At 42.4% G+C, this 14548-nt stretch overlaps 1 protein-coding gene across 1 annotated transcript in view; it reads right to left on the bottom strand.

Annotated features, from left to right (window-relative positions):
• Positions 1-7239, bottom strand: part of OXCT1 (3-oxoacid CoA-transferase 1) — a 134450-nt gene extending 127211 nt beyond the window's left edge. Inside the window, exon 1 of the mRNA XM_038535212.1 lies at positions 7079-7239. Coding sequence (XP_038391140.1) covers positions 7079-7156 — 78 coding nt within the window. The 5' untranslated portion in view covers positions 7157-7239. The remainder of the gene's footprint in view (positions 1-7078) is intronic.
• Positions 7240-14548: the final 7309 nt, after the last annotated feature.

Below are 14548 nucleotides of genomic sequence, written 5' to 3'. Positions count from 1 at the left end.
AGTAGTAAACGATTATTTGTGAGGGAGGCATGGCTAGTCATACCACAGTGATCTAGTTGGTGCAAAACAGGTTATCTAGTGAACATTCATCATCAGTTTTAAACAGTTTCCCTCTTTATATTTCATCTGAAAAATGGATAGGAGAAAACTAGAGTTGACTGAGTTGTAACCATCCATAATAAATATCACCTCTCCTTCATTCTTATTATATATTCAACCTAAAAAGAGAGGGAGCGAAGAGAAAGGCTCCTGACTCCTCAGATGCTGTCACCTTAACAAGTCGGTAAATGTAAGCTCACACAGGGCCTTATCAGTCTTTGACATTCTATGGGATCAAGGTAAAGGCATTATTGAGTTTCTAGCATTCTTTTCTTCCTCTATAAATTTCTTTCACAGAAAGTGTCTAATAAGCCTATTTCAAGAGGACGATACTGAAAGTCAAATGAGACATGCAAAGGCAGAGGTTTCATGGATGACTTTTGTCCCCTTAAATTCAACCTTAGTTCGGGTCTGGCAAACAGAGTGGTCTATCCTGGCACACCACCAGGAAATAAGTAGAGGCAGAGCTAGCAAGGAACAAGCTTGAGCTGCAGAGAGCTTACTGCTCTGTCCTATCCTCAGTACCAAGGTGTTTATCGGATTCTGTTTAAACACACATGTACACGCACAAATATATTTTTTTAAATCTTGGAAATTAAAAGTTCGAAAACCTCAATAACGAGGCCAAAAGATGAATCGTAAAATAAAAAGTCAAGGTTATCTTCTCAAAAATAGAAAAAAAAAAAAAACAACAACAACACATACTGTATCTAAACAATTCATTTCACAGGTCAGGTTTCTGAAGCTGAGCAAGATCTTGTAATGTATCCAACACTGTTAAAGCAGGAGCAGATCCCAGGTTTTAGCCTTCATGACAGCATCCTCTACCACAAAATGCTCCTCTCCATGTTTTTTAAAAGTCCTTAATCTTATTCTACTTTTATTTGATTATTTACAGATTAACAAATCTTTGAGTACTCTATTTTTTCATGAAGAACTCTACTGTCATTACCTTTTCTAAACAGTGAAGGACAAATCTAGTCATTCCTCTGTATACCTCAAACTGATAGAATGTTGTTCTGTCCATTATACCTCAATAAAATTGGAAAAAAATCAAAGATGCAAAAACATGCAATAAATAAATAAATGCTAACCTTATCTCTTACCAAAAAACAAAACAACACAAAAAGACCAAAAAAAAGTGGTTAAGAGTCAGGGCGTCAGCCGGAGGAAGAAAATAAAAGAACTCATCTACCCTTAAGTAGTCAGGGGGGTGCAGTCACTCTGAACTACCTATTGACTAAGAAACATGAGTCCTGTAGAGAAGTCAAAAGAAAAGTCATTTCTCCTATGGATCCAGGACGCTTTTTGGATTCACAAGGAAAAACAAAACTTGTTAGGAATTCTGTTGCTTTGTTTTGGCTGATAATTAGTTTTCTCATTACAAACAGAAATTATTGAAATGTTTGTCCCACACCTTAAAAAATTACCTCAGAAGGGGGCACTGGGGTGGCTCAATTGGTTAAGCATCTGACTCTTGATTTCAGTTCAGGTCACATTTTCAGAGTCATGAGCTAGAGCCTCATGATGGGCTCTGCACTGGGCGCAGAGTCTCCTTGTCCCTCTCCCTTTGCTCTTCTCCCTACTTGCTCTTTTTCTCTCTCTCAAATAAGTAAAATCTTTTAAAAAAATACTTCAGAAGTATTTTTAAAAAGACTCAAGTATTTCACATTTATCCAGATAATCAAAAGCTAAAAGAAATAAAAATGAAATGTCTACAGGGAATGTGAGAATGGCTCAGGTTAATGAAGAATTTATACCCAACTTCAATTTTTTTTTCATTTTTCACACATTCAGTTAACATTTGTTGACCTTCATTATCTATTGGTTATATTGACATTTGATATCTATTTGCTGAGAAATCAATAGTGTGACATAATGGGCCACATTCCAGTAATCTTAGGGACAAAATACCCTTGTTTCAAATTTAAATTCAGCCACAATTGCATGAAACTGAGAAAATTACAAAATCTGAACATGGGGGTGCTGATGGGAAGCTTACAAAAGGATGACAGTTGCTTCTTAAGGATGTAGTAAGGATTAAGTAATGGTATATCAGAGTCGCTCAACCCTGTGTTTGTACTACAGCAGATACCGTGGGGATGCTAGCTTCCTTTGGGGGATGCAACCATCTCTATTCCCTACCAGGGCAGTAAGATTAACTTGTCATTGACTGGGCTTTAGTTTTCATATTTAACCTCCTCTTTTTACCTTACCTATACACATAGCCATGTATTACTGATTTTACAAAGAATTTTTTTTAGCATGACCTATGCGGTGGGAAATTAATCCATGTCATCTTTGTTGAGGGTTTTGAAAAATGGGTTCCAGCCTTAAGATTAATATGTGTATTTTGTTTGTAGTCAGGTTTGCCATTCTAAGTATTCCAAGATCACTGGGCAATCCAGCAGTATGAATTCAGGTAGTGAGGCAAAGAGGAAGGATGTCTGAAACTAGTTGCACCAGGATGTTTCCTGTGGCTCTTCAAGGCTTGAAAGCCTCGCAGACAGCATTGCAGAGAAAGCCTCTGGGTTTGCTTTATGAACAGGCTCCCTCTCTGCCCACATTCTCTCCCATTCTCCCAGCCTCTGGGAGTCAAGGAGCATCACTGCCAATACTCTCTAAGACAGAGTAGGGGAGATATCTTCTTTTTTGTATATGCCTGATTCAAATGAAGCTCTACACTGCTTAAAAATTGACCTCTACCTTTTAAAATGCTAAAACAATAACGTGAAAAGACTCAAGCACCACCTGCCACACAAGTAAATAAATAGCCTTCAAGTCTGCAGAGGTTACCTAAAATAATGAAGAATAATGAACTATGCAGTTTCACCATCTATGTATCCTGGGGATGATTTTTTTCACCAATGTCTTCCTTTACATCCACGTAATATTTTTCATTTTGTATTTCCACACTCTCACCTTCTGCAGAATTCCATTTTATGGTGCCACTAGTTTCTGGTATTACCATTGGAGGAATGACATATAATGACTGTACTGTTAAAGAACAGTCAAGGTACTGAGGTATAAGAAATAATCAAAATTCTTACATAACAAATTTTTTTTCTATTTTTCTTTTTAAAAATTCTCTCCATCTTCACCTTTTGTCCTCTAGTTCAAATTCTTACATTTAGAATTTGAGGTCTGATTCCACTACTGAGGCTAAATCTCATGACTTCCAAATTCAGAATCTCCTTCTTTCTAATCACTTCTATCATTTTTTTCTTTTGCCTAAATTTCTTTCTTGTCATTCAATACTCCAGAATTTTTTTTAGAAAAAATGCATTTCATGTTGAAGGTCTTTCAGGGAAAGTCCATATAGCATACTGCTTTTTTATTTTTAAATTAATCTTATCTTAATGATATGGAAATATACACCCCGGTGATATTTACCTTGTCACGTTACAGTTAAATAAATCAGGACACAGAAAGATTGATACTGCCCACTCCAGCATCAAAATGTGATAAACAGAAGTGGAGAGGAAAAGCCATATGGAGGGAAATGAAGAGGACTCTGTTAGAAAAGGCAGTAATATACAGGTGGATACACATACCTACACACCTGGCAAGGGAATACACAATCATTGCCAAACAGAGGTGGTGACATGTGTTGAAATGCTTTAGCTGTCCATTATTGGACCAGAATCTGTCAACAAGAGACTGTTCACCTTAAACACTACCAGTTATGTACTTATGATATGAATAAACAAATCACAAGGAACTCACAGTCAGTTACTAGTCACTTGGCCAATTCTCTAAAGTAGTCGCTGGTTTTCGAAGGAACATACATGTTCTTTTTATTCCAACAAGAAAGTGATACCCAGCACTTTAAAGGAGCACAGATGAAAGAATGATGCATTCTCCCTGGTGTGTTAGAAAGCTTGAGGAATTTTCCAAGAGTTAAAATACTAATGAGGATGGGGAATCCAGAAAGAGAAGCAGTATGAGTAAAGATACGGAGATGTGAAAAGGCTCGGTGTGCTCGGATGTGCAGGATCAGGTCCCATGGAGAGAAGCTCGTGAAGATCGGGTTGGAAAGGGAGACTGGGGCAGGCTGCAGAAGGCCTTAAGGACAACACTAGACTTTGACTTCATCCTTCAATGAGGAAGGGACAGCAAAACTTTTGAAACAGAGATGTCACAACTTATATGAAAGCCTGAAACAGGAAAGTCACAGTGGAAATCATTCTTTCATTCATCCATTTGTTTAAAAATGTCCATTTTGCATCAAATCTGCTAAATACTGGAATACAGAGTTAAAACAAAAAACCCACTTCAGGCATAGTTCCTGAACTGAAGAAACTTACAAACTAACAAGGATAACAGTCATTAATCAATTAAAAAGTTAAATACAAATGTTAATATCCCACTGGGGAGCTACAAGGAAGAAATAGATGGTTGCTGGCAAAGAGTGCCAAGGACAACCCCGAAGAAGTTTCAGGAAAAGATGCATGTATGACACTGATTATCGACCAGACGTGGAAGAAAGAGGAAAGGAAAGAAGGGGTCCAAGATTTCTAGCTTACACACTGGCTGGATATGGGTTATGGTTCACTCCGGGTCAGAAAGAGCTTGAAGCACTAAGTGACATTCAGGTGGAGTCGACCTGTTAAGTTGTACCAGGTCAGCAGCTCAGGGGAAAATGGTATTGGAGAGAGACCTAGGAAAAAACAGGTTCAAAGAAGGAAGGTAGATAAAGTGTTGATGGTAGTTTCAGGACCTTTTTCCAGTAATAATTTTCCACAGTGAATGGAGAATAGCATTAAATACTGCCTCTGAAATAATAATGGAGGAAGAAAGATAACTTCAGATAGTCTACTCAACTCTAAGCCCATGCCAATGGTTCTGAAATGTAATCCTCAGACCTGGGAACTCATCTATGCAAAGTATGAGGCTCTACACAGGACCTCCTGAATCAGAAACTCTGGAGATGGACCCAGAAACATGTTTGCTAAAGCCTCCAGATAATTGAGGCTCATTAAAGTTTGAGAGACTTGTCTCACATTCATTCATTCACTCTCTCTCTCTCACACACACACACACCATCTCATTTGGGCTGTTGATTATTTTTAGCAGAAAAATTCTCAAGGTTACTACCCAGTTTGTTCACAGGGTTCTTTCATCCATGTATTAAACATGTGTTGAGTGACTATACTATGTCTGAAAGTATGTGTGAAATGTTGAGAGGGATGGAGAATAAGGCATATAATATCGTCCCTAACAACCAGAAACTTTCATCTTGTTAGGAAGTCAATGTGAGGGTGCCTGGGTGGCTGGCTCAGTTAAGTGTCTGACTTCAGCTCAGGTCATGATCTCAGGGTCCGGGGATGGAGCCCTGCATTGGGCTCCAGCTCAGCGGGGAATCTGCTGGTAGGCTCCTTCTGCCCCTCCTCCTGCTTGTTCTCTCTCTCTCTCTCTCTTTCTCAAATAAACAAAATCTTTTTTTTTTTTTTAAAGCCAATGTATAAATTTGAAAAAAGTTAAACAAGCACACAAATGTTCCAGTTTAAGCCAAGTTAGAGATGAACTCTAGGACTAAATTACCAGCAGGGACACCAAGTGCCACGCATGAAGAAACACTTGAAAGCAGGCACTGAACCTGTGATAATCAAACCCGAAAAGGGGAAAGTTTGAACCCGGATACCAACTTTCAGTGAGGCACAACGAAGCCTCTAATCTGTAACTCTGCCACCTAAGAAGAGGGTTGCTGGGCTTCCTGAGTGGTTTAATGCCATTCCAAAGTACAGAAAAGTGAGAAAATTACACTTGGGCAAATAACCAACTTCCAAAAGATGGAATGTTTTTGACCAGGATCCAAGGGTATGGCAATGCCCTGGTTTGCAGGTCTCAGCGACCGACCGCAGCAATGTGACTGAAGGTCAGTCAAGTGCCCTTCTAATAATTTACATATCCAAAGCTATCTGCAATTACTAAAATGCTCCCTAAGAGGCAGTTACGAGTAAAATGTTCCAGTTCTAAGTCATCCCCTAGAATTTACCTAAGGGACTTGGTGGCCCCTGTGTGTTCATCGTTATAAGAGACTGGGTGCGGGAGAGACAGAGCAAAGGGGGCGCGCGGCAGTTCTGAGGACGCACCTCGTGCAAGGCAGGCTTTCAAGCTCCAAACTAGTATTTAATGCGCCACTAAGCAGCACACTTTTCTTCTTTTCCCTGGCAAGGAAGAGGCTCTGGCGATTAGGACGGGTCCCCTCCAGGACCCAGCACGTCGGGGCGAGGACTGACCTCGGAGGGCTCGACCCCGGGACCCAGCCTGAGCGTGGGCGTACCCGTCCCGACAGAGCCCCGCAAAAAGCCCCAAACAAGGCACCCACTCCTCAACCAGCAGTCGCGGCGAAAAGAGCCGCTGGATACCCCTCGGCGGGCCGCCGACAGTAGGGGCGGCACAGGGTCTTCCGAGTTTGAACATGGCAATGCTCCCCCGGGATGCCTGCGCCCCAAGGGCGCGCGCGAGCCCACGGGCCGGGCCGGGGGGCCGGGGAGCCGGGGAGCCGGGGGCCGGGGGGCCGGGGCGAGCGCTCCAGCCCGGGCTCCCCCTGCCGCCGCCGCGGTGCAGCGCAGCCCAGTGCGGGAGGTCGCGGAGGGGACCGCGTGGCAGCCCCCGACGCCCCGCATCCGCCCCCTCCACGGCGAGGCCGCGCCGCCCCAGGTCCCCAGGTCCCCAGCGCGGGGTGCCGCCCCGTGCCCCGCCGCCGTCCCCCCTGCCCGCCCGAGCCCCGCGTGGCGGAGATGCGGGCCGGGAGGACGCGGCCGCCCTCGGGGCCCTTGCGGCGTCTCGGCGCGCTCGTGGCCCCGGCCCGGCCCGGCCCTGCCGCGGGGCCGGGGGGTATCGGGGGGCGCGGGGGTGCAGCAGCGGCAGCAGCGCGCAGGCAGCGGGAGCGGCGAGGCCAGGCCGACGGCGGCGCGCCCCGGGGACCGCGGCTGCGGAGCGTGGGCGCGGGCCCCCTTCGCCGGCACCTTACCTTGGCCCGGACGCCCCCGGAGAGGCGGGCGGAGGCGCGGAGCCGGGGCGCGGCGGAGACGAGCTTGAGGGCCGCCATGTTCCGGGCTGGAGCGCGCGTGAGGGGGTGAGCGGTGGGAGCGCGGCCCGGCCGCCGGCGCGTCAACGCCCCGGGAGGGAGGGGGGCGGGCGCTCGAGGCGCGGGCGGGAGGCGCAGGTCGCGAGGGACGCGAGGCTGGGAGGGGCCGGGCGGGGCGGGGCGGGGCGGGGGGGGAGCGTCTGCCGGGCGCAGCGGGGGCGGATGGCGGGGGGCGGATGGCGGGGGGCGGGGGGGGAGCGCTGCAGCCCTGCGGGCGCCCGGGGCCCTGCACCTGCGCCTGCAGGCGAGCTCCGAGGGGCGCGGGAGTGCGCTGGGGCTGGCGCTCGGGCGGCGCAGGGTCGCGCTCAAGCCTCTTACTCTTCCAAGACCGTGCTGGCTCCCGTGTGGGTTGCAAAGGGGTGCCCCCTCGTGGTCCCCTGCTTCCCGCACCCCAGCCGCACAGCGTGCCCGTTTCTTCCGTTTCTCCGCATCGGGCGCTGAGTCGTGTTAAAAAGTAAGTTCGCCCTAAAAACCTGCCACAAGCCGTCTGCCATTAGGTGGGGCCGGGAGGCCTGGTCAAGATCGCATCTGGACAAGAGAGATGAGGTTGGGACTGGGCCTCTGCGACCTTCTTTCACTTCTTCCCCATCATCCAAATCTCTGTTTCTCAAGATCTTTCTGGCACCTGAGTCCCAGAAATTCCAAAGATTACTCCGCAGATGTAAGCATGCAAGTGTGTATATCCCTTTCATTGTCCCTGGGTAAATTAATTGTAAGAGCTTTCCTAACCTTCCGGATCCTCTCCTTATCTGAAAATCTTGACTCTCAAAACTGCCCTAAGTTTCACATGAGATCATTCATGGGAAGCTTCTGGCTCCATTATAAACAATAAATAAACGTCAGGCATTATTCAAGTTGCAGTTGTGAATTGGTATGGCACAGACGTTCTCTCAAAGACTTATCTTTTGACCAACCCCTTGAGGACATGAGCCAAGTCTAGTTTCTTCAGAACCACCTCTGCACTCAGCCGACTGGATGGACCAAGTGGAAACTCAGTAAAGATCTTATCTAAGTGTGGACCAGGCCCTGGGAATATGGCTGTTAGTATTGAACCAAAGCAAAGCACACAAGGAAATTAAATGAAAAAAAAAAATCTGTTAAATGAGACCTTGGCTTCCTTAGCAAGTACACTTTATTTATTTTATTTTTATTTTTTATTTTTTTAAAGATAGATTTATTTATTTATTTATTTACTTACTTACTTACTTATTCATGAGAGACACATATAGAGAGAGGGGCAAAGACACAGAGGAGAAGCAGGCTCCATGCAGGGAGCCCAATGTGGGACTCGATCCCGGGACTCCAGGATCATGCCCTGGGCCAAAGGCAGGTGCCAAACCGCTGAGCCACCCGGGGATCCCCAGCAAGTACACTTTAACGCAATGAACAATTACCATCCAGTTTCTGGGCTGTCCATAAATGCATTTGCCCATTTATTGTATTAACTTTTTCCCTCATGAATATTATTATTTTAATCAAAACCAATGAGGGAATAGGATACCAAGTTAGACTATCCAATTACATTAGGAGAAATTAACTTAGTAATGCTCTATATTTTCAACACATCTTAAGTTGGATACAGGCAAAACTCGGGTATGAGAGCTTAAGTTCCATTAGTAGTCCTAATACAGCATACAGCAGCTACTTGTACTATAGCTCACAGAACGTGAAAAAGCCAGCATTCATAATTGGGTCTGCTTTTCCACTTTTGCCCTTCCAGAGGGCATGTGAAATGGAAAACAACTTTGGCAACTTTGTCTAACTGTGGTCATATGATTCACTTTTCTTGGCTGGTCTCACTCTTGCTTCTGGCTAAATTAAAGACACACCTTTCAAGTCTTGTACTCTGTATGACTAATTCTTGTGGGAAAAAAAAAATCAGTCTCACAACTCTGTGGTCAAGACACTATATTATTTTTTTGACAGATCTATGCTGTGTTTTATACTTTTTAGATATAATAGGAGTGTCTTGAACAAATTACAGAAAAATTCTTCTGCACACATTTCCCTCCTGGTTCCACAAAACCATTGCAATTTTAGTCTGTGTAAAAACCTATCTTTTTGAATATATGAATTTTTCTGAACTCATAAGAATAATTCCCCCTTGCTTTGAAGGACAGTTTGTGGCAAATGTATTCTGGAAACTTTTCTTTGTGTAATCTTGTACAGCTTAACTTACACATTCATAAAAATTGGAAGAATTCAAAGCTTTTAAACAAAAGGTCAGATTCCAAAGAGGCAATTGAGAAGTTTATTTTGTATTATGTCATTTTATGCATGTGTGTATATATATGCATATCATGTGCTATTTATGTACATATATACACTTATCTGTGTATATATATATATATATATATCCCCTTTCTATCAAATGAATGCAAACGATTTGTCAAAGTTAGATTGTAAATTGTCATTCTCTACTTAAGGGTTTTTTGTTTAAATTATCTTAAAATACTATTTATTAGCATCGTCTCTCATTACTGAAAGTTAAGACATCCTGCCCTCACATTTGATGGAGTACTTACTCCTCCAAGCTGATAAACAGGGGAGTCTGAAGACTTGTTTTTCAAAGGTTGTTTGACTGGTTTAACTAATAGGAGTCTTTAACTAGGTCATCTGAATCATTAAAAAAAAAAATGTATGTATACTTCATTTATATACAATGGTTTGTTAATATATGTAAAACAGACAATTTTCCTCCAGTGGATATGAAAGACATAAATTTGAAATTTTACATAAATCTGTAAATGTTTTATAATGCGAATCATCATCTCCTAATTTACTTCTTCTATGTGTTATTTTCATAGGCTCTTTGAAGCATTACTTAGTATTAATTAACATGCATTTAATTGTTCAATGGATAAAAAATGAATTAAATCCTACAGTGTAGGGGGAGATAAAGTAAAATAAATACATAAGATGGTTGGAGAATGTTCAACTCCAGGAATGAAAATGAAAATTACATTAAGGCTCTAAAGAAACATAAAGGAGCAGAACACACCAGAGCGATTTTGTATGCATTCATGTCTGATTGTGTTACTTCTGCCTAAAACCTCTCAATGGTTTTCCCCCACTGCCTTTAAGATCCAAATTCAAGCTTCTTACCCTGGTACAAGAGGGAATCATCTCTTCTGGTTTTCCTTCCCCCTGCGTGTTACCTGTATATTTCAAGCTATTGAGCATTTGCCTCTTGACTTCCATAGGTTGAATTCACACAATCTCAGAATCAAATGTTGATAGTAAATGGTAAAGAACATGGATTCTGTGTGTAGCTAGGCTGCCTGAGTTCAGATATCTGCTCTGCTATTCTCTAACTATGGGGGCCCCTGTGGTTAAGAATTTAAAATGAGCCACAGAATGCAAGATGTAATGTCATGTCCAGACCAGTGTCTGCAGTATTCAGGTGCTAGAAGATCATACGTTGTGAACCTACCTATTTCTCAGATGCTTTCTGTATTTTCAGAAACTGGAAAACATCAGGCAGGATTCAAACCCTGGACTATATGGTATTAAAGACTGCTTTTATCTTTACACTTCTTTTATGAGATGTCTTTGAAGCTGACTCTAACACCCACGTTTCCCTCATTCTGCCCAAGTGCCCAACTTCAGTTTCAGTTTCTTTCTTTCATCTGTTTAATTGCAGTCACTTCCTAGCTGAACTTCCTTTCTCTCTCAGTGTTAACCACCTCTTAAATGATCATTTCCAATACAGCTCTGGTCTTCTCACACACTCTCCTAAACTTTTCAAGAGTCCTCATAGGCTACAAATAAAGTTCAATGTCATTTATAGCCAGGATCTCTCTGATCCAGGCTCAGCAAATGGTACAACCTTAACAGCTTTACAGAAGCATTTCAGAGGTTCCACATATTTTAAAATCAAATCTTAAATTTTATTCGAGCTACTCTATCAGTTCTAACAAAGCAGTAGCATGTACACGCAATTGTGATCTAGCTCTGATTTCAACATACTGAAGGTTACCAGGTTGTGCAGTTGGTAGGCAGACCTTAGAATGAAGTTTTTCTATCCTCACAAAGCTTATTTTGAACTTAAAAAATATGTCAGTGATAAAGAAGGCTGAGCTCTATACTTAATTTTTATCATTTTCACTTCTGCGTATTGACTCACATAGTTTTGTATAGGTGTATAATACTTGGATGCACTGCTCAGACAGATCTACCGCCTAGAATTCTCATTACAGCATAGTAATAGCATAGCTGAACAAAAGCACCTGAAACACTTTATGATAATATCGTACCATAGATAGCATTAAGAGTTGTTTTCAATTTTGGTTACTTCATATACAAATGTTGTATATGGAAACAAGAAGTAACCAAATTATTAGTGATTGACTATTGAAGCAAACAGTTCCTGCTACTTTTTTTTTCAAGCTTCCAATATACTTTAATTGAAACAGATTTTAGGGATTTTAGGGCAAACTGCAATATAAATCAGAATTTTCTTAGTATTGTGTACACAAATAGAAAAACAAAAACAAGAAAATCATCAGGCATATTCCTATGATTGCAAATTTTCCATTCATTCAAAAGATTTATCTTCGTTGACTTCATTTATAAAAAAGTTTATTAAAAAAATTCACAATTAAAATGAAAAAATCACATTTAAATTATAAACACCACTTAAAAATAAAACTAAACACCACTTTTATCCATTTTATGTTATTTGGTTAAAAATACCAATTTTATTTGAAAGCAAACATTTACTAATTATGTTTGGAAACTATGGCTTTAGCTAACTCAGCCCACCTTCTGCTCCCCATATATACCACGGACCTTCTGACATAGAGTCTTTGCTTACGCCTTCTTTTCAATTATTAAAATAAAATGCAAAGGGGAGACCAAACTTGTAAATTCCCTAAGCAAACAAAATCATTTAAGCCATGTAAGCAAAACTAGATGTACCTGTTAATTGGGTGATTGATTGATTTTGCAGCACAATCCTACTAGTTGTACTCTAAGAAAACTAATGCCTACAATAATATATTTCAAAATACATGCTACCAAGAGATTGTGACACCGTTGATTTATTAATGTATCATGTTCCATGTTTATTATTTTAGCTGCTCAATAGAGCACAAGTCAGGGTCACTTATCCAGCCATAGGGAACTAATTCATTACATTGTAGTACATCTTTTTGAAAGACTATTATGCCTTCACTAAAAAGTAAAAATTTTAAGCATGTGTGGAAATGTTTAGGATAATTTTTTTTAAAGATCTTATTATTCATGAGAGAGAGAGAGAGAGAGAGAGAGACATAGGCAGAGGGAGAAGCAGGCCCCATGCAGGGAACCTGATGTGGGACTCAATCCTGGGTCTCCAGGATCAGGCCCTGGGCTGAAGGCGGCACTAAACCGCTGAGCCACCAGCTCTATCCTTAATGGACACTAGCCAGTTCCCCCTAGTCTCAAACTGTTACTTGAAACATTGCTACCCTCCAGGCAATCTACACTGTGGGTTTTCTGCCTACCTCAGAGTACCCTGCAGTTTCATTTATTGATGTCTAAGCAAACCCTTCTGAATGATAAAAGGGTAGAATGGACAAATATACTGACTAGTCCTAAAACATAACCAGTCTAAAAGCATTGAAGTGCTATTCACTAGAATGCAGTTAGGAAAGTACTGAAAGGAAAGGAAAACTGACAGATTCATAGATAGCATAGTGACATGTAGAAAGAATGGAAAGTAGATTTCTTTTTTTTTTTTTTTTTCTCATTAAACTTTTGTTTTAATGGGTCTCAAAATTCTGTGACAGATTTTTGGTCAAGTTGTTTCCATTAAAAAGTACTGATTTTAAAAACTAATAACTTAAAACTGCCACACACGCACAAAAAAAAAAAACAAAAACAAATGGTCCACAAAACATTCTCCTTTCCTTCTGAAGGTTTTACGATGCATTGTTATCATTAACCAGTCTTTTACTATTAAACTTAAATGGCCAATTGACACAAACAGTTCTGAGACCGTTCTTCCACCACTGATTAAGACTGGGGTGGCGGGTATTAGGGATAATATTCATTTAGCCTTCTGAGCTTTCTGGGCAGACTTGGTGACTTTGCCAGCTCCAGCTGCCTTCTTGTCCACTGCTTTGATGACACCCACAGCAACCGTCTGTCTCATGTCACGAACAGCAAAACGGCCCAGAGGAGGATAGTCAGAGAAGCTCTCAACACACATAGGTTTGCCAGGAACCATATCAACAATGGCAGCATCCCCAGATTTCAAGAACTTGGGACCATCTTCCAGCTTCTTTCCAGAACGACGATCTATCTTTTCCTTCAGCTCAGCAAACTTGCAAGCAATGTGAGCTGTGTGACAATCCAGCACAGGTGCATATCCAGCACTGATTTGGCCTGGATGGTTCAGGATAATCACCTGAGCTGTGAAGCCAGCTGCTTCCATTGGTGGGTCATTTTTGCTGTCACCAGCCACATTGCCACGACGAACATCTTTGACAGATACGTTCTTGACATTGAAGCCCACATTGTCCCCAGGAAGAGCCTCACTCAAAGCTTCATGGTGCATTTCAACAGACTTTACTTCAGTTGTAACATTGACTGGAGCAAAGGTGACCACCATACCAGGCTTAAGAACACCAGTCTCCACTCGACCCACTGGGACAGTACCAATACCACCAATTTTGTAGACGTCTTGGAGAGGCAGACGCAAGGGCTTATCAGTTGGACGAGTTGGTGGCAGAATGCAATCCAGGGCTTCAAGCAGTGTGGTTCCGCTGGCATTCCCATCTTTACGGGTGACTTTCCATCCCTTGAACCAAGGCATGTTAGCACTTGGCTCCAGCATGTTGTCACCATTCCAACCAGAAATTGGCACAAATGCTACTGTGTCGGGGTTGTAGCCAATTTTCTTAATGTAGGTGCTGACTTCTTTAACGATTTCCTCGTATCTCTTCTGGCTGTAGGGTGGTTCAGTGGAATCCATTTTGTTAACACCAACAATTAGTTGTTTTACACCCAGTGTGTAAGCCAGAAGGGCATGCTCACGGGTCTGCCCATTCTTGGAGATACCTGCTTCAAATTCACCAACACCAGCAGCAACAATCAGGACAGCACAGTCAGCCTGAGATGTGCCTGTAATCATGTTTTTGATAAAGTCTCTGTGTCCTGGGGCATCAATGATGGTCACGTAATACTTGCTGGTCTCGAATTTCCACAGGGAGATATCAATGGTGATACCACGTTCACGTTCAGCTTTCAGTTTATCCAAGACCCAGGCATACTTGAAGGAGCCTTTTCCCATCTCAGCAGCCTCCTTCTCAAATTTTTCGATAGTTCTTTTGTCGATCCCACCACATTTGTAGATCAGATGGCCAGTAG

The sequence above is a fragment of the Canis lupus genome, chromosome 4 (assembly GCF_011100685.1).
Source record: "Canis lupus familiaris isolate Mischka breed German Shepherd chromosome 4, alternate assembly UU_Cfam_GSD_1.0, whole genome shotgun sequence".
Lineage (NCBI taxonomy): Eukaryota > Metazoa > Chordata > Mammalia > Carnivora > Canidae > Canis > Canis lupus.
Note: the sequence above shows the minus strand (reverse complement) of the source record. Positions and strands in the feature narration are given on the sequence as shown.